General features: G+C 36.3%; 3 protein-coding genes across 3 annotated transcripts in view; 2 read left to right on the top strand and 1 right to left on the bottom strand.

Annotated features, from left to right (window-relative positions):
* Positions 1 to 2,469: 2,469 nt before the first annotated feature.
* On the top strand, positions 2,470 to 4,947 carry LOC103516686 (probable glutamine--tRNA ligase; the record flags this gene model as incomplete). Its single annotated transcript, XM_026829010.1, is given in 1 exon segment — positions 2,470 to 4,947. A coding segment is annotated over 1 exon segment (2,328 nt). The 3' UTR covers positions 4,815 to 4,947.
* An 8,833-nt stretch (positions 4,948 to 13,780) lies between these two features.
* Positions 13,781 to 14,596, bottom strand: LOC103516685. The gene is made up of 2 exons (XM_026829009.1): positions 14,436 to 14,596; positions 13,781 to 14,165 (listed from the first exon to the last, which is right to left on the bottom strand). The coding sequence occupies exons 1-2, from the start codon at positions 14,437 to 14,439 to the stop codon at positions 13,978 to 13,980; spliced, it is 192 nt and encodes a 63-aa protein (XP_026684810.1). The 5' UTR covers positions 14,440 to 14,596; the 3' UTR covers positions 13,781 to 13,977.
* A 1,954-nt stretch (positions 14,597 to 16,550) lies between these two features.
* Positions 16,551 to 24,344, top strand: part of LOC103516689 — a 19,507-nt gene continuing 11,713 nt past the window's right edge. Inside the window, exons 1-3 of the mRNA XM_017447160.2 lie at positions 16,551 to 16,563; positions 16,868 to 17,071; positions 17,379 to 17,608. Coding sequence (XP_017302649.1) covers positions 16,551 to 16,563; positions 16,868 to 17,071; positions 17,379 to 17,608 — 447 coding nt within the window. The remainder of the gene's footprint in view (positions 16,564 to 16,867; positions 17,072 to 17,378; positions 17,609 to 24,344) is intronic.

Below are 24,344 nucleotides of genomic sequence, written 5' to 3'. Positions count from 1 at the left end.
CCATTTTTTTTTTTTTTTTTTACAAAATTTTATCATTTAAAAATATTTTATGGATAGCCATAATTACTTTTTTCATAATTTAATACTTAAAAATTATGGGAATGGTGTAAAATTCAATTTTTAGGTATGTAGGATTCCAGTCTAATGAAAAAGTTCAAACAGTCGTGGGTTGTTCAGATAGGACGATGCTTTGATTCCCGCTTGGGGCATATTTTATCCTTACTAGAAGTTTTGTTACAGTTCTCTCTATCACCCCTCAAAAAAAAAAAATCATTAAATCAAAGATGGGAATTAGTAGAAATTACCATGATAATATCCATGACTCCCCTAAACATGTCCTTCTTCAGGATAAAATCCGCCTTGAGTGGGAATCAAACCCGCAACCTAGCGGTTAAAAGGTATACTCGTTACCAACCAAGCTAACTAGGAACTAAGTTGATGAAAAAAAAAAAGAAAGAAAGAAAAAAAAAAAAAACAAAACAAAAAACAAACAAGGAAGAAAAAAAAAAAAAAAAAAAAAAAAAAAAAAAAAAAAAAAAAAAAAAAAAAAAAACAAAAAACAAACAAGGAAGGAAGGAATGAAGACAGGATAGGAGAAAGACAACCTTGATTTCCTCCAATAAGTTAAGTTACTGGCCAATTTAATTTTACTGTCCCAAAATTGAAGAGAGAAGGAAGACAGGATAGGAGAAAGCCAGCTGTTCCGCCAGCCTAACGAACATTATCCCATCAGGATAAAATCCGCCCCGGGCAGGAATCAAACCAGCGGCCTAGCGCTTACAAGGCAGACGCACTACCAACTAAGATAACTAGGCTGGCGGAAAAAGTTTTATTTCAACTCTGATCAGAGGAATCTGATTAGTTGAAATGAAACTTTTTCCGCCAGCCTCTGGCGATGCTGTTTACATTTTCTTTGGAAATGAGGTCTCATTCTGATCCTTGATTAAAGCGCAAGTTTTCCTGAAAAATGGAGACCTCTGCTCCAAAATTTCTTTGGACAAAAACCGTGTGTTTCATAATGTAAAAATCGGACATAACAAGGTAAATCTTTTTCGAGCTTGAAAAAACACATTAAACCTGAACTTTTGAAATCGGAGATCAGGTCTATTAAGATCAAAATTTTGTGCTTTGGCTCGTGGTTTTAACAAAAAGAGTTTATCAATTAAAATGAAAAACATATGACCTAAAACTTGACACAAGGTCTGCATTTTTTTTTTTTTTTTTTTTTTTAAATAAAAATAAAAAACATAAGACCTAAAAATTCACACAAGGTTTGTTTTTTTTTTTTTTTTTTTTTTTTTTTTTTTTACATTTCTCGGAACGAAGCCGAAGTTGAGAAAATGACCCACAGAACCTTGTTGGAAGTGATGAGATCTACCTACCCTGAGCCCTTGTCAGTGTTTTTCTGGCGCACCCTGTAGATTTATTCGTTTGACAGTGAAACTTTTCTTCTTTAACCTATGTATGTATATGATGTACTAGTGGTTGACCCTTCCTTTGTATGGGATCAGTGCGGCGTAAGAGGCATGATTTTGAAGCGCCGCCATTTTGAATCAGGATGGAATATAAAAATTTGAAGTAGTCTATGTCACCCACAGTACTGTTATCAACAACCACAAAAAAAATTCATCAAAATGTGTCAATCCGTTTTCTCTTGAAAAGAGGACAACAAAAGGTCTATTTCACCGTAGATGCCGTTTATTTCATTCCTTAATTCCCAGCCGTTTCTGAGATATAAGCGTGGTTCGCAAATCACGAACCACCCTGTATATGTTCCTTGAATCAAGGCACGTCGATCCTTGAAATTTGGGGCCCCAAAGTTGAAAGGGGCCCCCGTTACGATCTTTCAAAGCTTTACGATCCCCCAATACAGTTGCCACGCATATCAATACATACCTATTCATATGCCTGGGAGTCAAGATGGTAAACCCCTTGACAATCTATTGTTCTGTCAAAAGGTTCAAAATGAACCAAAGGTAAATCTTTTGTTTCGTTTAAAAGGTTCAAATCAAAAATTCTTTAATTTTATTTTTAGAGTGATTGCCAGGTTTTATAATAGTGTCACCTCTTTTTTTTTTTTTTTTTTTTTTTTTTTTTTTTTTTTTCAGATATAAGTACGTACCTACATAAGACGTGTAGATAGTTTTATTTCTGTTTTAATACATAATTATGTATTACGTAGGTTTACCCATTCATACGTAGGATTACCCAGAAGACATTTTTTCAAAGCAGGACATTTTTCTAAATCCTAAATTTTTCCAAAATTCAAATAGGTACCAAGTTAAACAACAATTGTCGATATGAGAGGACGTTATTGTTAAAGTCTTAGCTTAGGCAAAGGAATCTGAGTGAGGTCTACAGTTCACAGAACCACTAGTTTATTAAGATAAGATTTATATTTTTTCTACATATAACCCATACAAAAGAAAAAAATTCAAGGTTTGTGATGTGGTTTGCTCTCTGAATTCCAGGTAGTCTCTAACATCATGACGGAGATAGCTGATTCTATGATTTCCGCTTTCCTTAGCGTTGGACTTAACGAGAAAAAAGCCAAGGAGACACTCAAGAACGAAACACTCTCCACCTATCTCAAGCAAGCGATAGAGGAGGCATCCAAGATTTCCCCACATAGTCTCCAGGACTGTGGCAGTCTCCTGTATCACCTTGCTTCCAAGATTAAATCACAATCTAGTATACATCTTCCTCTACTTGTCAAGTATATTGTATCTAAAGCCCTGGATAGTACACTGCGTGTAGATGCGGCACTCGAATATGTTCTATCTCATGTGAATGCAGTGAATGAGAAGGAGTTGGAGGCTTCTTGTGGTGTGGGGGTGATAGTAACCAGTGAAGATATAGAGGAGACAGTGAGTAAAGTTGTGGAGAAACACAAGGCAGAGCTCTTGGATAAACGATACCGCTACAACCTAGGACTTGTCATGCAAGAGGTGCGGACCCTATTGAAGTGGGCAGATGGAAAGTATATCAAGAGTGAAGTGGATGTCCAAGTATTGAATCTCCTGGGACCCAAGACAGAAGCTGACCTAGCACCTGTCCCTAAGGTCAAAGTGAATGAGAAGAAATCCAAGCCAAAGTCTAATGAGACACAAGAGAATGGATTTGAGTTTGTGGAGGAGAATGTCAATATAGGAGATCTAATGAAAAAGCTACCGTTTCATAAACCGGGAGAAAACTTCAAATCTGATGGCTATGTGGTGACAGAACAGACACATGATTTACTTCGGGAACATATCAAATACACTGGAGGTAAAGTACGCACGCGATTCCCACCTGAACCCAATGGAATCCTGCATATTGGACATGCCAAGGCTATTAACATTAACTTTGGTTATGCAGCGGCTCACAATGGTATCTGCTTCCTCAGATATGATGATACCAATCCAGAGAAAGAAGAGGAGAAATTCTTCACAGGGATCAAGGACATGGTTCAGTGGCTAGGTTACAAACCTTATCAGATCACACACTCCTCGGATTATTTCCATCAGCTGTATGAATGGGCTGTGAAGTTGATTAAAAAAGGTTTGGCGTATGTCTGCCATCAGAAGTCAGATGAAATGAAAGGATTCAACCCCCTTCCCTCCCCCTGGCGCGAGCGACCTGTTGAAGAAAATGTCAAACTATTTGAAGCCATGAAGAATGGTTTGATTGACGAAGGAGAAGCAACACTCCGCATGAAGATAACACTGGAGGAGGGAAAGCAAGATCCTGTGGCATACAGGATAAAGTTCTTACCTCATCATCGTACAGGAGACTCCTGGTGTATCTATCCCACCTATGACTATACACACTGTCTATGCGATAGTATTGAGCACATTACTCACTCCCTGTGTACTAAGGAATTCCAGTCACGACGCTCATCTTATTATTGGTTATGCAACGCGCTAGACATCTACTGCCCAGTGCAGTGGGAGTACGGTAGACTTAATGTCAACTATACTGTCGTGTCCAAGAGGAAGATTGCCAAGTTGATAGAAGAGAATATAGTGAATGACTGGGATGATCCTCGCCTATTCACCCTGACAGCATTGAGGAGGCGTGGCTTTCCACCAGAGGCGATAAACAAGTTCTGTGCGCGTATGGGTGTGACTGGAGCCCAGGCTGTGGTATCACCTAATATGCTAGAGGCAGTGGTGAGAGAAGTACTCAATGATACAGCCCCTCGCGTTATGGTTGTTATAGATCCATTGCCTCTTCATATTGTTAACTTTGATCAGCTTAACGTTGACACAAAGTTCACTGTGCCTGATTTTCCCAACGATGCGACGAAAGGATCGCATGATATTCAGTTTGATCGAACTATTTATATTGAGAAGTCAGATTTCAAGGTAATACAAGAGAAAGGCTACAGACGATTAGCGCCAGGACAAGGGGTAGGATTAAGATATGCAGGACTTGTACTAGAAGTGGATAAAGTCAATACAAAGTGTAATGGTGCTATCACAAGTATTGATGTCAAAGCAACCCCTGTTGATGTGGACAATAAACCTAAGGCTTTCATTCACTGGGTAGCGCGGCCCATCTCTATTGAAGTGAGGCTATACAGCACGCTCTTCCTACATAAGAATCCCGAGGATACTTATCAAGTCCCGGAGGGTTATCTATCTGATATTAACCCTGACTCACTCAAGGTAAGCATTGGTTATGCAGACTCTGGATTCGTAGGGGTTAAACCCTATGATAGGTTTCAGTTTGAGAGGGTAGGGTTCTTTACTGTGGATAGGGATAGTAATATAAATCATAAACCTGTAGTGAATCTGACTGTGTCTTTGAAAGAAGATTCGGGCAAGTCCTAGTTAATTTATTTCTAATTTATTTAAACTCACCTAGGTAATTTTGAGTGGACATTTTCTCAATTTAATTTAACCGTTGTCTAGGAGTGAGTGAAAAGAAGTAGGTGAATTTTGACGATTGGTTACCCCCCCCCCCCCCCTTTAAACGACACTTATGGCAGGAAGAGAAAGGAAGTGGGTGAATTTGGCCGTTTGTTCCCCCCCCCCCCCCTATTTTAAACGACACTCTTCCCTAGTCTGTATTTATTATAATTATAAATTATAATCATATTTTCACTAAAGTGTTCTATTTTATACCATTTAATAATGATAATAATAATAAAAAAATATTATGTTTACAAAAAAAGGAAAAGACTTATTTTCATTGTAAAGCTGTATTCTATGGACAGGCTAATTTACGCGACGGATTGTAAGCAATGTCGTGCGTGGTTGGTACCACTGAGTCATAGTCATCATGAGGAGTTGTGGTCTTGTTCCTGGAACTAAAGCCATACCCCCACAAAAAATACCACTTCGTGGCATGAAAAAGACCCTGCCAAGTCGTTCCTCCCCAAAATAAATCAAGTGCTCAAAACTGGCATCCCAGTTTTGTACCCCGCCTTTTATTTGTACCCCCCCCCACTTCATAATGCTCCTCCTTGTGTGCTCCTCCTTGTGTGCTCCCCCCCCCACTTGTGTGCTCCTCCTTCACGTAGTACCTACCTTTCTTTCCCCTCATTGCACTCTTCTTTCCTCTAATATCACTTCTGCTTCACTGCATTGGCGGAGTGCAATGCTTTAAACATTAAATCGATGGCACGCCGCCAATGCAGTGAGCAGAAGTGATATTAGAGGAAAGAGGAGTGCAATGAGGGGAAAGAGAGTAGGTGGCACGCCGCCAATGCAGTGAAGCAGAAGTAATCAGAGGAAAGAGGAGTGCAATGAGGGGAAAGAAAGGTAGGTACTACGTGAAGGAGGAGCACACAAATTATGAAGTGAATAAAAGGCGGGGTGCAAAATAGATTTCTAAACTTTTTTGGGGTGGGATGAAGTTATGTTTATTTTTTGTGGGCACTTGATTTATTTTGGGAGGAACAACTTGGCGGGGTCTTTTTTTATGCCACGAAGCTCAAACTGAAGCACAGTAAGATGTTCCGGCTCATGGGGCCAAAATCTAAAGTCTCCATCCAAAACAAGATCCTCCTGTACAAAATGGTTCTCAAACCGGTCTGGACGTATGGCATTGAGCTGTGGGGCTGTGTGAAACCATCAAATATCAATATCATCCAGCGGTTCCAGTCCAAAGTGCTCAGAAGTATGCTTGGTGCACCATTCTACGTATCTAACAGGACCATCCATGAAGACTTGAAAATACCTTTTGTAGCTGATGTCATAAATCTCGACCACAAAAATACCAACAAGCTGGGTCCGTCCCTCCGGGAATTTTTTAGCCCGTATTTTATTCGATCGTGGTTAAAGAGAATCAGTACCTATGTATCTACCTAATTTACTTAATATCCAGTTCATTATTATTATTGATTTGATTTTACTTTCATGTAATGATCTAAAATCAAGACTATAGCCCGTTCTCCTTTATTCCTTTAGGTCACCCATCCATTTATTGGCCTTGCTCGGAGTAGCTTAACATAGATGACGCTAAAACCGGTCTTAAATGATCGACTGAAGTGTTATCTAGAACTTTCTCGCTTTGAGTTTTTTTTTTTTTTTCTTTATGGTTTTCTGGACAAAATTCGCACCACCATTTTCGTGATCCTGGTAAAAAGACCTTTAATTTGACATATAGGTCGACCAGGTTTGGATAAGTCCTTCTATGGGGACACCGAAGCGAATACAATAGTCCGTCCCTTATACCTTTTTATTACTATTGTAATAATAAAGGGAGGACGGACTAAAAACGAATTCCGAATCATGCAAACCATCTGATCCGAGACCTCAACAAACCGGCGACAAACAACAGAAGACTTAAGAGAACTTGGCCCATCGACCTGTTTGAATGAATACCATGTTTAGGAACCACTGAATCACTACCAGGGTTTACCGTTCTGCCTGGACCACCTGGGCTGGTTGAAAAAGAGTAATCAAGGTAGGGTAGGAGTAGTGAATGCACATCATGTGTGCTTATAGACACTCTTTAACAGTCAGCACTGGGTCCTGGCGGGTGGTAAACTTGGGGTAGTGATTTGGGAACCAACCATGCCTATATTGGCTGAAAATAAAAATGAGAGTGATACTAATAAGTATCTCCTATAATAAGACATTTCCATTCATCACATTTACTTATTACAATATCAAATCTTGTCTTGAAAGCACTAGGTACTTTGCATATGTACCTACTGAAAATATTTTGACATCACCACGTAATGTTGTAATACTCGTAATAGCAAAAAATGCAATGTCTTCTTCTGTAATTCTACGTCGTCTATGGAGAAGTGCGAAACATAAAGTGTCATGTTATTAAGGTTTGGAGGAAATCAAAGAGATTTCTGAACTACGAGTACCCAGAGAATTTCGATCTTTCCGGAAAAACCCTGGTAAGTATCACGGATCATTCTATCGTGGCACGTGGCTGATTTACTTACCTGACTGAAAAGTAAAAGGGTAACCCTGTACAAATCCGATGTACTTGTATGTGTAATGGTAAGACAAATAGTAAATCTGCCTGCTTTTTCTACAGTGATACTTTTCCTCAGTGTAACACGGTGCGTCCTGTATTGAATGATAGTGATTTTGGTAACAAAACGCATTTGAAGTTCCTTCGGTTGAACAAATCGTTTCATTTTTAGGAACGAGCTTTCGGAATCGGACCTTCTGATATTATAGTGTCCGTTTTTGGGGAATTTTTCGATCTCGTTGATTGAAAACCATGAAGCTCCTCTTAGTTTGTTTGATTTGCATCGTAAGTGCCATTAATATTTCATCTAATAATGCTGTAAAATTATGTGTTTTTTTTTTACTTCTTTTAGTCTAATATTTTCTTCCCCCCCCCCCGTACCGTTTAGGTGGGGTGATTCGGGCGTATAAAGTTTATGGTATGTAATTTTATTGACAAACTGGTCAATGGTTGTACTTATACGTACATGAACAAGCTGGGTCCGTCCCTCCGGGATTTTTTTAGCCCGTAGTTTATTCGATCGTGATTAGAGAAAATCAGTACCTATGTACCTATCTAATTTGTTTAATATTCAGTTTATTATCATTCTTGATTTGATTTTTTGATTTTACTTTCATGTAATGATTTAAAATCAAGACTAGAGCCCGTTCTCCCTTTATTTCCAATATAATGTTTAAGTCACCCATCCATTTATTGGCCTTGCTTGGCGTAGCTTAACATAGGTGACGCTAAAACCGGTCTTAAAATAACGACTGAAGTGTTATCTAAAACTTTCTCGCTTTGAGACCTTTGAGTTCATAGGTCGTCGCGACAAATTTCAAGATCATTTGTGTGAGAAAATGTGAAAAAAAAATCCCCCAAAAACCAATTTTTTTGGCTTTATGGTTCTCTGGACAAAATTTGCACCACCATTTTCGTGTTCCTGGTAAAAAGACCTTTAATTTGATATATAGGTCGACTAGGTTTGGATAAGGCCTTCTATGGGGACAGAGTGACAGAATGACAGAGTGACAGACAGACGACACCGAAGCGAATACAATAGTCCGTCCCTTATACCTTTTTAGTCCGTCCTTCCTTTATTATTACAATAGTAATAACAAGCGGGGCCCGTCCCTCCGGGAATTTTTTGATCTTGGTTAAAGAAAATCAGTATTTATGTACCTACCTATTTTATTTAATATTTAGTTTATTATTATTCTTGATTTGATTTTTTGATTTTACTTTCATGTAATGATTTAAAATCAAGACTAGAGCCCGTTCTCCCTTTATTCCCAATATAATGTTTAAGTCACCCATCCATTTATTGGCCTTCCTCGGCGTAGCTTAACATAGGTAACGCTAAAACCGGTCTTAAATTAACGACTGAAGTGTTATCTAAAACTTTCTCGCTTTGAGTTCATAGGTCGTCGCGACAAATTTCGAGATCAGAGCTCATTTGTGTGAGAAAATTTGAAAAAAATCCCCCCAAAAATCAGTTTTTTTGTTTTTTTTTTGGCTTTATGGTTTTCTGGACAAAATTTGCACCACCATTTTCGTGTTCCTGGTAAAAAGACCTTTAATTTGATATATAGGTCGACTAGGTTTGGATAAGGCCTTCTATGGGTTCGTGATCCTGGTAAAAAGACCTTTAATTTGATATATAGGTCGACCAGGTTTGGATAAGTCCTTCTATGGGAACAGACAGACAGACTCTAATCACGATCGAATAAACTGCGGGCTAAAAAATTCCCGGAGGGACGGACCCAGCTTGTTATTACTGTTGTAATACTAAAGGAAGGACGGACTAAAAAGGTATAAGGGACGGACTATTGTATTCGCTTCGGTGTCGTCTGTCTGTCTGTCACTCTGTCATTCTGTCACTCTGTCCCCATAGCCATAGAAGGACTTATCCAAACCTAGTCGACCTATAGGTATATCAAATTAAAGGTATTTTTACCAGGAACACGAAAAGGGTGGTCCAAATTTTGTCCAAAAAACCATAAAGCCGGTTTTTGGGGGATTTTTTGAGCTCTGATCTTAAAATTTGTCGCGACGACCTATGAACTCAAAGCGAGAAAGTTTTAGATAACACTTCAGTCGTTATTTTAAGACCGGTTTTAGCGTCACCCATGTTAAGCTACGCCGAGGAAGGCCAATAAATGGATGGGTGACTTAAACCTTAGGTATATTGGGAATAAAGGGAGAACGGGCTCTAGTCTTGATTTTAAATCTTTACATGAAAGTAAAATCGAAAAATCTAATGAAGAATAATAATAAACTGAATATTAAACAAATTAGGTAGGTAAATAGGTACTGATTTTCTCTAATCACGATCGAATAAACTAGGGGCTAAAAAATTCCCGGAGGCACGGGCCCAGCTTGTTATTACTATTGTAATAATAAAGGAAGGACGGACTAAAAATGAAGCTGCGGGAGGAAAAAGATTCCTGTCCTCGCGTCTCTACTCCCTGTGTATTTCTTATGGGACATTTTGGCCTTCAAAAAAGGCCCATATCTCGGGAACGGTTGGAAATTAAAGGTCTGATATTTTTTTTGTTTAGATACGACAATTTTACTGGGGGTCTTCGCTTACACTTTTTTGATATCTATCATAGTTTTCTCTAAATAATTCGGACAGACATAGGTACATAAATATATACATACATGACCCGTCCATATTTCCCTTTTATTTAAATCTAATGAGAATGCAAAAACTCAGGAGGCCCTGTCAGGCCATATGGTTGAAACTTTGAAACAAATGTTAGAAAAATTATACCTATATACTAGACAAGATGTTATGAAAACATGTGTTACGCGACCCATTCTCAACATGCCATTTTGCCTACAATAGAATATCATATGCCAGAGAGGTGTGTAACAAGGAGTGAAGAAAATCATATGCAAACTCATGCTTTGTTGGGCGATGATCAAGATATAAGAGAACCTATAAATACTATGTATGTTGATATATCGTCCATAACGGAAGAACATAAAAAATAAGTTCCAAAACAAGACTAAATGTTTAAGAATAATAAAAAATTCACGGCCCCAGTTGAAAATAAATAACGACTGATTTTCAAAATCAAAGATAACAATTAATAACTGAAGCGGATGATGTCAAATGATTCTACTAACTTTTCTGCTTTGAGGAGAGACTCGCGAAAAAACCAAGGAGATAACTTCTTACTATTTATGAGCGAATAGAGGAAGCAAGGGTCTTTGTAAACTGTTACGGTAGCCAGTCTGTCTCGAGAATATGCTGATATGTAAATAGTATTTCATATTGATGATAATAACTTAATAACATTGTAGAGATAATTATAATCAACATTAAGCCTTATCAGTACATTAATTGGCACTACGAACAATTAACTGATACCGAAGTAAATTATTTATTAATCGATCCTGAGTTAATGATAACAAACAATGATACTTCCTCCATTTAGTTGATTGACATGTAAGAGATCTTTGACGATGAGATGAAATCGATTTCCCTGTCAGTATAGAACCCACACATTTTACTGTCCATAAAGAAGCAGAATACAGACGCGGCTACGCAAGATTTAATTTACTTCTGTTTGCGATTTGATCTAATCGATATTTTCTGATCAGTGCTAGAAATCCAAACACATCCGACCTTGAAAATTCGCAAAAAATGAGACCGAAACATCTTATTATTGACTCGTTACTGACTGTTTTATTTCTAATCATAATATCAATGAATTCGTACACCTTTGAAGTTTTTATTACAACTCAAAGATATTAGAGGTCCTTCATAAACCAATCATTTCCATAATCTCAACGTCCATCAACAAAAACAATTATGTATATCTCTGCATAGTGCATAGATTGCATACAAAAACCAAATGGAGAAGAATGAAAACATGTGCCAAGAAAAATATATACATTCAATATCGATGTTAAAAATATGCAAGAATAATGTTATACCCATGAAAGTGTTATTAACCCATGGGATTTCCTGTGATCAGTTCAATACACCTAAATCAAGAGGGGATCACAGGGACGGTACTGACAGACGGTAGTCTCCTAAATCCCATGATCAAAAATAATAAAAGCATGATACAAGATTCCTCTGACGAAACACATGAAAGAACTTTGTTAGCAGAAGGTTCACCCAGAAGAGATATACTCGGTTTAAATTCTTTTCCAACTTATATGCATAATATGGAGCAAATTGCCAATCGAATAAAATGATAAATTTATCAAAGAAACAAGCGAAGAGATAAACAAGAACAGATAAACAACAACTAGAAAATGCTGACTTCTAAGACCCACGCAACCACGCATAGTGTTTTCAAGGATAACTATGTTATGATAGGTTGTGGTAGTAAAGGACTCAAAAGAATCTTATATTATAAGAACATACTAAATATGATCTAAAGAAGCTAGGGATATTGAACAAAGAGAGGATTAATTTTATTATCTTAGCGTCTAAACACAATGTAACGCAGTGAAAAGTTGTACATCATTATCTAATCCTAACCTAAACAGACAGTGTAATTGATGCCATTTTAAACAATGGAAACGAAAAGAAGTGGCCATCTAAAATTGATAAGATTGGAAAGCGAACATTGTGATAGCAGGGGTTAATCCAGATCAAAAATGTAAATGGAACTTCTCACACTTTTCCTGCCAAAGTGAAGACAAGAATGCAAGAAGTGCAGCAAACTAGAATAATTATTATGATAATAAGACAAATCGTAACCGTTACGAGTTAAAGCAAATCTCCACTTCAGCGAATACATAAATTATAAGGGGTGTACCTGCTACGAATCCTATCTGTTATACCTCTTACTAATATTAAATACTGTCAAAGACTGTGGTAATTTAGTAACTATTCGTGCTACAGAAAGCTTTACGAATAGCATGTATCACAAAATCTGTTTATTTTGCAATTATTCCCTCACAGTTATTCAGAAGGCCCATAAAATATCAATACTTATACTTGTTCCCCATCTTCTATGATTTTCTTCTGCCAATAATGGAATTAGCTTCCATTTTACTTTTGTCCAATGATGCTCATTATCTGTACATTTTTTAGTTATTATTTTATACTCTTTTGTTAGCGCGGTGGACTTCGGATCTGGAGGTTGGTGGTTCGAGTCCAAGTCAAGCCATTAAATACCAACCTCAGTGGTGTAGTGGTTAGCGCGGTGGACTTCGGATCTGGAGGTTGGTGGTTCGAGTCCAAGTCAAGCCATTAAATTTAGCGTAGTGTATTAAGCAGGGAACGACATTTGTGACAAGCATTTATGCTTAACACAATTAAAATTCCTCTTTTGTGAGGAAGATTCCATGTTGCATTATGGAATCTATCGTATACCTAAGCTATCTATCCTTGCTTAATTAACGCAAATTAGATGGTCACTCTCTCTGTCTTCAGTATTTTTACGAGTACGAACATATTCTTCTACCGTATTGGAAGGATATCTCTCATTTGAGACCACTTTGTCCACTAACGTTTTTCTTGGTGCAATTAATTTTTATTTCTTTTTGTATTCAGAATATTCTTCAGTAGCATGTTATCGTACAACTGAGCGAAATAATAATACTATTATGTAACACACGCTGAGAAATGATTCGTCAGAATAATTTCATCATTACTCGTACATAGTGCAAAGAAACATAAGAAAAAAAAATCAAACAGATACAAAAGCACAAGAAAAAATTCAACACAGCCCAAACTAATGTTCAAACATTTATATTCAGAAGTAATTGGTCGCACGAGGGACCACCCATAAGAAGAACATTTCAAATTGAAAATTAAAACGTTATAAAATTTTATAATAGCACATTGCACATGAGATAATCAGATAAAGATTAGGTACTTTCAATAAATTATTCAATAGGCGTAGCTCAAATGAAAATAATTTATTATAATGCAAAAAAAATGGACAGATATCTGTCTATATCTAAACCGAACATAGTTGTACAGAAAATAATAAAAATATTGAGGCCTACGTTATTCCATTAAGAGACGGGTCAACAGCAACAGGAAGGCAGTTTCAAAACTGGCTTGAGCATATGAGGTGGTATATCTGATCAGTATTAGTGCCCTAGGTAGATAATAAACCCCGGATGTCTATACCGTTGAATGTATTCGATGGACTTAACCATCAACAAGTCAGAAGAAAAGAAGATATGGAATGGAAATAAATACCGAAGAGATAAAAGTGTTTGATAAAAATGTGACTCGAACAAGCAAGAAGAACGCAAAATGGATAATGTGATAAAGGAAGGTGGGAAAAAGAGGAAAAGGAAGGTAGGAAGTAAGAAATTACTAGAACGAAGAAATGGGATATGACACAAAGCATATGGGAATGATTATTGTTGGAAATGATCCCATATATCTACTGTAGGCCGTTGTCCCTATAATTCTGGACCACCCTGTATATATAGATATTTTTTAGGGCCATATATTGGCAAAAACAATTGACTCTATTTGGTAGTCTCTGGTCATGATTCACGAGTTGTAATGTGAACGCCAACAACTTAGGATCTGTTGACAATTTGACATCATGCCGCATGCCGCTCTGCTATTTGCACATTTTGGTTTTATGCGGGATTCTGATTCACTGGATTATAATCGGATTTTTTCACACATTCCTGTTCTTTGTTTGAGATGTCTTCTTTCTGTTTCTTAGTCTTCTTCCTATCTTTACCCACTTCTTCGTCAAAGATTTGAATATCCTTTGCATAGTACCACACAGCTATTTCAAATACGTTAGATAAGATAATCAGGCCTGAAAATAAATAAATAATAATAATAATAAAATAAATCGGGTATTACACGTCTGATGTTTACCTACTAGGTACTTGCGTACTAAAGATGTACTACTTGCGTACTGGAGAAACCAGGTAGGCTGGGGAAAAATACCTCTAATAAGAGCTATTTAGAGTTGCTCAATTTTGAATTTTGGGGATTGAGCATTTTGAATTTTTTACTCCGCGGAGTGAGCTATTTTTTCGCTCATTGAGCGAATTCGGGGATTGAGCCTAACATTGATACTTACACATAGTGGTGTAGTTGAGGAAAATTCTGGTCTGTGCAGCATCATACACCCAGCAACTTCCTGTACCAGAGCATGTCTTCCCCCACAGGATACATGTCTGATCTGAAATGATAATACCTACTAGTAGTTCTGTGAACTGTAGACCTCACTCAAACTCTTTTGTCAAGCTAAGACGAATGTAGGTAGGTATATGAATGCAATTATTCACATGTATGGAAATACATAGGAAAGAAGGTACCTAAGTATAGGTACGCAGGTACGTCTTACGTAATAAAGAGGGACGTCACCGAGTTCTCTCCCGACCCAATTTTTGTTCAGGTAGAGTAGGTATAAGTAGGTAAAGGGGAGAGAATTCGTAATGAACCTTTTCACAAAATGGAGAGAATTCGTTGCGGGAGAGAACTCGTAAAGGAGAGAACTCGGGCAAAAAAAGGTCCACGGGAGAGAATTCGTTACCTCCCACGAATTCCGCAAAATAACCCTTGGGTATACATCCGAATTAAAAAAAAAAAAAATAAAAAAAAATCAACAAACAGGTACCTAGAGTAGAAGATACCTACCTAGTATGATTTATTTCTATTTCAGTGGCCTCAATGCTTGCTTATGTATATAGATGTCTTTCAAATTTCTAGCAATATCAATGTAATTTTTTTCGTATTTGTCTGTGTGATCGTAGGTACCTATACTTTTAATAGGTATGTTTTCGCTTCTCGTATAAGTGTTTTTCGTTTAAATAAATAAAGAATTTTCAAGTTACATACAGCATACAGAATACATCGTTTTTTCATTACAATGACATCCGAATTCCACAAAAACTATTTTTCATGGATATTGCGGAATTCGGATGCAGCCATTTAAAGAATGGTTGACCTTTTTCAAAACAATATATGAGTATAAATAAGCAAGAATTGGAATAGAAATTCCATCCCGATTCAAAATGGCAGCACCTCAAAATTACGACTCTTATGCCACGCTGATCCCGTACAAAGGACGGGTCAACCACTAGTAAATCTTATAATTATTATCATTATACAACCAGCACCAGAAAGTAACCACTCAATTAACGATTGAAATACTGAATACCTACAACTTTATGTCACCTCTGGTATCCTAGAATCAACCTTCCTAATTTTTATTTGCAAATGAAGAGTAGCAGAACACTACAAATAACAATAATGAAAAATATTCGCGTTATTTAATATCAGAATAATAAAGTTTACCTCGAGTATAGATAACACAACTTTCTGTCACTCAAACCTACAATGAAAAGGTTTGTATTTATAATACCTATGACTAGTGGCGTAATGTCTCACACTAACATACATTGAAAACATGCATGGTAGATCGGTTTGTGCAGGAAAAACGTTGAAAAATTACTGAAATCTTAATTATCATAAAAAAGGTAAGAAATGCAACATGACCAATCAACCCATTTCAATCTCTTGCTCCTAACTCAAATAATAAATAATTAGTTTCATTATCATCCTCTCTTCACGTTTCCTTTTCTCTTATTTTTGCTGTAACTAATTATTCATGATCTGTTCATTCTTTAGTTAATATGACCACCTAAATCTATGATAATAATATTATTCTTACACTAGTGGTTGACCCGTCCTTTGTACGGGACCACCACACATACACAAACACACCCCCCACACACACCACACCCATCACACACATCCCATCACACCACACCCATCCCACCCATCCCACCACACACATACCACACTCATCACACACCCACCCACACCCACCACACACACACACACCCATCACACACAACCACCACACACACACCCACCCACCACACACACAACTAAAAATTTCACGATTCTAAGCAATGTACAGACAAATCTACAATTTTATTTATATAGATAATTCAATTGTCAACTTGGTTTTCTTTGTAGTGAAATTTCTCTTTTCCGCCACTGATCGACTGCAAAAAATTCAGAAAAGAATGAAATGTATCTCCTGTTATTATTTTCTTACTTTTTTGTTCACAAACTGTTTCCAGAGATAATAAAGTTATAATAATGTAAACGAAACTTTGTCGCAGATAAAAAATACATTTTTTCATCGTTTAGATATGCATGAAAAATGACTTGGGTTTGAGTAATGAATGCGATATGTATGCGATAAATGAATCCAGCAGAAAGCAATAGGTACTTTTACTTTATTTGTCGTCTAGAGAAAGCAACTTTGTATTTTGCATATCGAAAATATTTTGATGTCAACATAACGGTACCTCTTTATGAGTTAGACTACGAATAGCCCCTATCGGTCTAAAGTTTTTCTCTGTCAGACATATTATGTCTTGATAGCTATTGCAAAGTTTTTTTCCTTCCAAGACAGTTCCTCCCCCTCTGATTTTTAAATTTTACCTACTTCATTTTCTACAATTTCTAACTAAATCTCCGTTTATCTGATTTCAGTGCCAGGAAAATCATTACCAGTTCATTGTGTAGTGGAGGCAGTCTATTCTGTTCACCACTGGAAGTCCGCTAAGAACTCTCGTAAGGCTATCTTAGAGACAGATACCTATGTGATAACTCCCACCAACACCAACTTCCAGGATCTGGTACCTGTAGCATTACAGAGACTGGGATACTCCAAAGAAAACTTCTACTCTGCCAAAGGTAAGTTCAAAAATGTAAATGATAGTTTAAATAATGTCATAAAATGATAATAAAATGCGGCGCGAACAACACGCAAGTGATAAAGTGCCTAGTAGGAAAAACATAGTAGTGCAAGTGAATTAAGCTGTTGCCTTGTAAATGGTATACCTACCTATAGAAAATTAACAAATATTAAAAAAAAAAAAAAATCCTTGAGATCAAAATTTACGGTAACTATCCCGCTCTTGGAGTGTATGTGAATACATTAAAGTTTCCATCTATCCCAAAACAAAAATCTCACTAAGTCTTCTTCTTTCTCCTCACCCAGGTTATGTTGGCATCAAGAACTGGAAGCCTATCAGCATAAGTAAGATATCAGAGAACCCAGCTACTACAGTAGGCGATATTCTAGGCGAACTCACCACAGTAGCTACCTTGCGCATCAAGATCTTTCGAACACGACCTTGTATCCTGGCTGAAATGAAGGACAAACTGTTACGACTCCTCCTAGTGCAATCCCAGACACAGATCATAGCCTCCGGATGTCCGCTCGATGACGTAAGTACCATATTGAGAATCTTCTTTTTTTAATTCTAAATAACGCGTTTGTTATTTGTTTTCTATGAAAGTTTCGTTTTCTCCTTTGTACCTTGAAGAGTCTACTTGATTGTTATTTAAGTCGACAACTTTAAGAACAGCGTCATCTCAAAGATTATGCTTTCCTAAAAATTTCCTGAAGATCTCCGCACGAAGAGAAGCAAGCCTCTTGGTTAATAAGTTAAATCTGTGTGTGTAGTATTATAAAGGATAACGTAAGGTAAGATGAGAAATAAAATATGAAACGAGAAGAATTCAAACATCACACTAATTCTGAACAAAGAATGAAAGGAGTAAGTACGATAATTATAATGCTAAAGTAAATACGATAGGAAGAATTAGTGAAAAACAGGGCATAATATAAGTAGCACAGCCCTTACACTTCCTGTGGACTGTATACGAGATAACTCGCACTTCGTGCTCGGGAGGGGGGCTTCGCCCCCCTCCACCCCCCGGGGGCTTCGCGTGTTCGCTACGCGGAGTTGCGTATACGGTCGCGCTGCGCGCTCCCGGGGCTTCGCGGGGTTGTGCATGGGGTCGCGCTTCGCGCTCCCTTGTTTACGGTCGCGCTGCGCGCTCCCGGGGCTTCGCGGCGTTGTGCGTGGGGTCGCGCTTCGCGCTCCCTTGTTTACGGTCGCGCTGCGCGCTCCCGGGGCTTCGCAGATGTGCATGAGGTCGCGCTTCGCGCTCCCTTGGCTTCGCCCCTGAAAGCTAATATCGTCCCTGAGTCTTGTCTCGAGAAAATGAAAACTCAAAGCGAGAGAAATATATAACGATAAGGAAATAGGCGATGCGGATATTTCGACTCTTCTGATATCGAACACCACGGATTCGATTCTTTTCCAAAATATTCGACTCGAAGAATCGTCTATGAAAGAATCCGTTCTCTTTGTACCGGAGACGATTAAATGAGAGATGAAAAAACAAAATCTAAAAACAACGTAACAAATGGAAAAGTTTTGCATGGCGCGCCAACGTAGGTTACCCGTGACTCTTCAATGATGGGTGTGGGAACTAATAAAACGTCAATATCTCTGGGAGAACCGTTTGGAATTTCGGGAGTTTCCGATTTTTCACAGTATTGCACAAAAATAAGGAATCCAATGATGAAAACCGCATCATTCTAGCTCATGCTAGAAGTGGATTAGATTAGTATGAGTGAGTGAGTGAGTCAGGTCAGTCAGTGAGTAGTTACACAACGGGGCTGTATATATTGAGAGTAAACTAGCGTATATGGAAAAACAAAAAGATAATTTAATATAATTTTGCAAGAAAATATAGTTCGGAAAAATGTATGGATAAATGGGCCATGTAGGTATCATTATATTAAAAAAAAAAAAAAAAAACCTACTGGTTGACGACATAAATTTAGAAGTCCAAAGTCAGCAGGTATACATACATATATGACCAAGATTCATCAAATCGACCATGGAATGAGATTTCTTTCTTCTTCGACGTTTTTTATTTTTTCTATATATTGACTTCTTTCGTACTTTATCTGATTGGGACAAAGGTCTTTCACTGGTATTTTATCCTTTTTAGTCCGTCCTTCCTTTATTATTACAATAGTAATAACAAGCTGGGTCCGTCCCTCCGGGAATTCTTTAGCCCGTAGTTTATTCGATCGTGATCGTGAAGAAAATCAGTACCTATGTACCTACCTTATTTATTCAGTTTATTATCATTCTTGATTTGATTTTTCGATTTTACTTTCATGTAATGATTTAAAATCAAGACTAGAGCCCCGTTCTCCCTTTATTTCCAATATAAGGTTCGATCGGAGCTCATTTGTGTGAGAAAATGTGAAAAAAAAATCCCACAATTACTCAATTAACTTTAAGTCACCCATCCATTTATTGGCTTTGCTCGGCGTAGCTTAACATAGGTGACGCTTAAACCGGTCTTAAATGATCGACTGAAGTGTTATCTAAAACTTTCTCGCTTTGAGTTCATAGGTCGTCGCGACAAATTTCAAGATCAGAGCTCATTTGTGTGAGAAAATGTGATAAAAATCCCCCCAAAACCAGTTTTTTTTTTGGATTTTTGGCTTTATTGTTCTCTGAACAAAATTTGCACCACCATTTTCGTGTTCCTGGTAAAAAGACCTTTAATTTGATATATAGGTCGACTAGGTTTGGATAAGTCCTTCTATGGGGACAGAGTGACAGACAGATTTTAATTTGATATATAGGTCGACTAGGTTTGGATAAGTCCTTCTATGGGGACAGAGTGACAGACAGATAGACAGACACACACAGACGACACCGAAGCGAATACAATAGTCCGTCCCTTATACCTTTTTATTACTATTGTAATAATAAAGGAAGGACGGACTAAAAAATAGAAAAATCAGAAAACATCACTTGCGACTCAGAGTAAAATATCGATATCTCTACAAAGGGATGGATTTCAGTTACGCCTGTTTGTGATACCAAAGAAACCACTTGAACAAGTTGTTTTATGGAATAAAACCGAAATCCATTTTTTGTTACTTACGCCCCTTTCTCATTCCATGGTCGAAATGTCTGAAGAAATTGGTGCCTTTCATACTTAGAGTAATATTTAGAAAGGCTTAAAATTTGAACTGCAGACTGAGATTGAGCAAAAATTAAAGAATTAGAAAACTCAAAAAGTGAACAAAAGTACGAGACCGTACAGTGTTGGAAGGTAAGTAGGTACATTGAAATGAATTGAAAAGTCAGAAAGATAAAGAACGAGTAGGTTTAAAGCTCAAGAATATATCATAAAGGAGAAGAAAAAGCAGATCATAAATAATAAATGATGATGTTAAAACAATAAGCGAAACAAATCTGATTAATTAAAATTTCAAAACTAAACAACTTGAGAAAAGAGATTTAAAATTCGAATAAAACGCAACGCAACAAACATTGTTTGTTAACCCGTGATGAGATGAAGTAAAATCTAATGAATGTAGTCATGTGAAAACTTGGGAAATTCAGTAATAACACATCTGGTAAAGCAGAAACAAATAGCGTAAAGTCTAAGCGAATAAACAACCTCTTGGAATTTTGACTAGCGCTTGGATGCTGCCAGGCAGGGGCTTTGTGCTTGTCAAATTTAACCCGGTCTCTCGGTCTTCACTAACATATTTGAAACCCAGTTTTTTTTATGGCTCCGTGTTTGAATCGGATTTATTGGATCCTACTTTTGTGCTATTTGAAAAAAATCAGACATGCTTTAAGACCTAGTAATACCATCTTAATTTTTCCATCCACATAATTCCTGGTTATAAACTTCAAACCAAACATTTAATCCAAATTTGATTGTAGACGACTTTACGCTATTTGTTTCTGCTTTACCAGATGTGTTATTACTGAATTTCCCAAGTTTTCACATGACTACATTCATTAGATTTTACTTCATCTCATCACGGGTTAACAAACAATGTTTGTTGCGTTGCGTTTTATTCGAATTTTAAATCTCTTTTCTCAAGTTGTTTAGTTTTGAAATTTTAATTAATCAGATTTGTTTCGCTTATTGTTTTAACATCATCATTTATTATTTATGATCTGCTTTTTCTTCTCCTTTATGATATATTCTTGAGCTTTAAAATTTTATTTAAAATTTTAAACACAACTTTTTTTTCCCCCCCCCCCCCCCCCCCCCCCCCATTTTTTTTTTTTTTTTTTTTTTTTTTTTTTTGTAAAATAAATCAGTTTATTTATTGATATTTTTAAGGAAAAAAGTTCAAGTGGGTATGCTTTTCAAAATAAATGGGTAAAATATTAACTTCCTTCCTCAACTAACTAGCACAATATAACATAGTGCATTCTCCACATAGTACACTAATAAAGTGGACATGTCAAATGCACTATGTTGCAATAAATTATTTTGCTACTTTCAAAGGTTTATTCTATTAATTTATTCAATGTTGTTAAAGGAATCTGCTCAATTCACACATAATCTACGAACCTACTCGCACAATATTAATATAGGTACTAACTACGATGGACATGTCAAATGCACTATGTTGCAATAAATTATTTTGCTACTTTCAAAGGTTTATTCTATTAATTTATTCAATGTTGTTAAAGGACTCTGCTCAATTCACACATAATCTACGAACCTACTCGCACAATATTAATATAGGTACTAACTACATACAGAGTGTTTCGAATGAAAACACCCGGTAGTATCACTAATTCAGTGCATAGTTTTATTCAGAATAGCAGTAGGTAAACCAAAGAACAAATAAACCATAATTACCTCCTTGTATTAAGACAGAGTGTTTCCTAAGATGTGAATAACCAGACTTAAGTCAAGTCAACTAGGTACTGCCTACTTAGAACTAGGTATATGTAATATCTAATTCGAATGTAAATTGTAATATCGCCGTGTCGGGACGAATGAAAACACCCGGTAGTATCACTAATTCAGTGCATAGTTTTATTCAGAATAGCAGTAGGTAAACCAAAGAACAAATAAACCATAAATACCTCCTTGTATTAAGACAGAGTGTTTCCTAAGATGTGAATAACCAGACTTAAGTTAAGTCAACTAGGTACCGCCTACTTAGAACTAGGTATATGTAATACCTAATTCGAATGTAAATTGTAATATCGCCGTGTCGGGATAAGTTGATATGTAGATATAAATATAGTATAGAGTCTGTTATATATATCTAGGATTTTACAAATTAAGAGGTTTCATTTTAAGAAGGGACTCGAGCCGAAAATTGAGTTTTGAAGTTTTTGATTTCCATTGAAAAGTAGGCATTTGGAGAATTTTACAAGAACTCGTGTAGGTAACTTGATGAATAATGGAGATAAATAAATAAATAACTACCTTTTCTTTGTGTTATTATATCAACCCCGGGTCTCTCACGTGCAAGGCGAGCACAGTGACCACTGCGCCATGGGAGCTGATGACTATTATACATATAATGGAGATATCAAGATTATTCTTTTTCGAACTGATTCTCAACAACATTCCGCTTTAGAGGAGTCGTTTGACTCAAAAAGGACCCAAGTAGGGTTCTTCTTATCCTTCGGTCCTTCTTATATGTATAAGCACGTGTCGGGATAAGTTGATATGTAGATATAAATATAGTATAGAGTCTGTTATATATATCTAGGATTTTACAAATTAAGAGGTTTCATTTTAAGAAGGGACTCGAGCCGAAAATTGAGTTTTGAAGTTTTTGATTTCCATTGAAAAGTAGGCATTTGGAGAATTTTACAAGAACTCGTGTAGGTAACTTGATGAATAATGGAGATAAATAAATAAATAACTACCTTTTCTTTGTGTTATTATATCAAAACTTTGGTGTTTTTTGACCTCGCCGGTAATCAACCCCGGGTCTCTCACGTGCAAGGCGCCATGGGAGCTGATGACTATTATACTAATATACTTAAAATGGAGATATCAAGATTATTCTTTTCCGAACTGATTCTCAACAACATTCCGCTTTAGAGGAGTCGTTTGACTCAAAAAGGACCCAAGTAGGGTTCTTCTTATCCTTCGGTCCTTCTTATATGTATAAGCACTGATAGTATTAGCCAAGCACTGTTGATAGTATTATGATGATAGTATTAGCCAAGCACTGTTGATAGTATTAGCCAAGCACTATTGATAGAGTATTATGATTCTAATGCTTGCTCCTTTGATAGTATTAGCCAAGCACTGTTGATAGTATTAGCCAAGCACTATTGATAGAGTATTATGATTCTAATGCTTGCTCCTTAACTTCATCGATTAATAATCGATTAATCGATTATTTTTTATAATCGATTATTGATAATCGATTATGTGAAATAATCGATTGTTCCCAACACTAAACTTCGTACATATTACGCTAAAAGATTTTAACAAGGCAATTAACTGGACATATTATAAACGTGTACTTCTGAGGTAGGTATTGCAAGTGGGAAGTATTAAGCGAAGTAAGTTGAGTGTAGTATGTTAGAAAACATGGACGAAAAAGATTCTCGGACAATCTAATCCAAATTTTAATGCACTGCAAATAAATTACTCCTCACAACATAATATATTAGACACGTGCATACCGATTTCCTTTTTTAGAAAGGTTGTAGAATTTGCGGAAAGTTGAAAATGAGAAAACCTATTAAAAACCAATACGAAATTGTTGAGAGAGAGAGAGAGAGAGAGAGAGAGAGAGAGAGAGAAGAAAAGAAGAGATGAAGCACCAATTATTGAACTTAATTTCAACTGGGTTTTACATGCTGGGTCCGTCCCTCCGGGAATTTTTTAGCCCGTAGTTTATTCGATCGTGGTTGAAGAATACCTATGTACCCACCTAATTTGTTTAATATTCAGTTTATTATTATTATTATTATTATTATTATTATTATTATTATTATTATTATTATTATTATTATTATTATTATTATTATTATTATTATTATTATTATTATTATTATTATTATTATTATTATTATTATTATTATTATTATTATTATTATTATTATTATTATTATTATTATTATTATTATTATTATTATTATTATTATTATTATTATTATTATTATTATTATTATTATTATTATTATTATTATTATTATTATTATTATTATTATTATTATTATTATTATTATTATTATTATTATTATTATTATTATTATTATTATTATTATTATTGATTTGATTTTTGATTTTACTTTCATGTAATGATTTAAAATCAAGACTAGAGCCCGTTCTCCCTTTATTCCTTTTAATG

The sequence above is a fragment of the Diaphorina citri genome, unplaced genomic scaffold (assembly GCF_000475195.1).
Source record: "Diaphorina citri unplaced genomic scaffold, Diaci psyllid genome assembly version 1.1 scaffold1643, whole genome shotgun sequence".
Taxonomy (NCBI): Eukaryota; Metazoa; Arthropoda; class Insecta; order Hemiptera; family Psyllidae; genus Diaphorina; species Diaphorina citri.
Note: the sequence above shows the minus strand (reverse complement) of the source record. Positions and strands in the feature narration are given on the sequence as shown.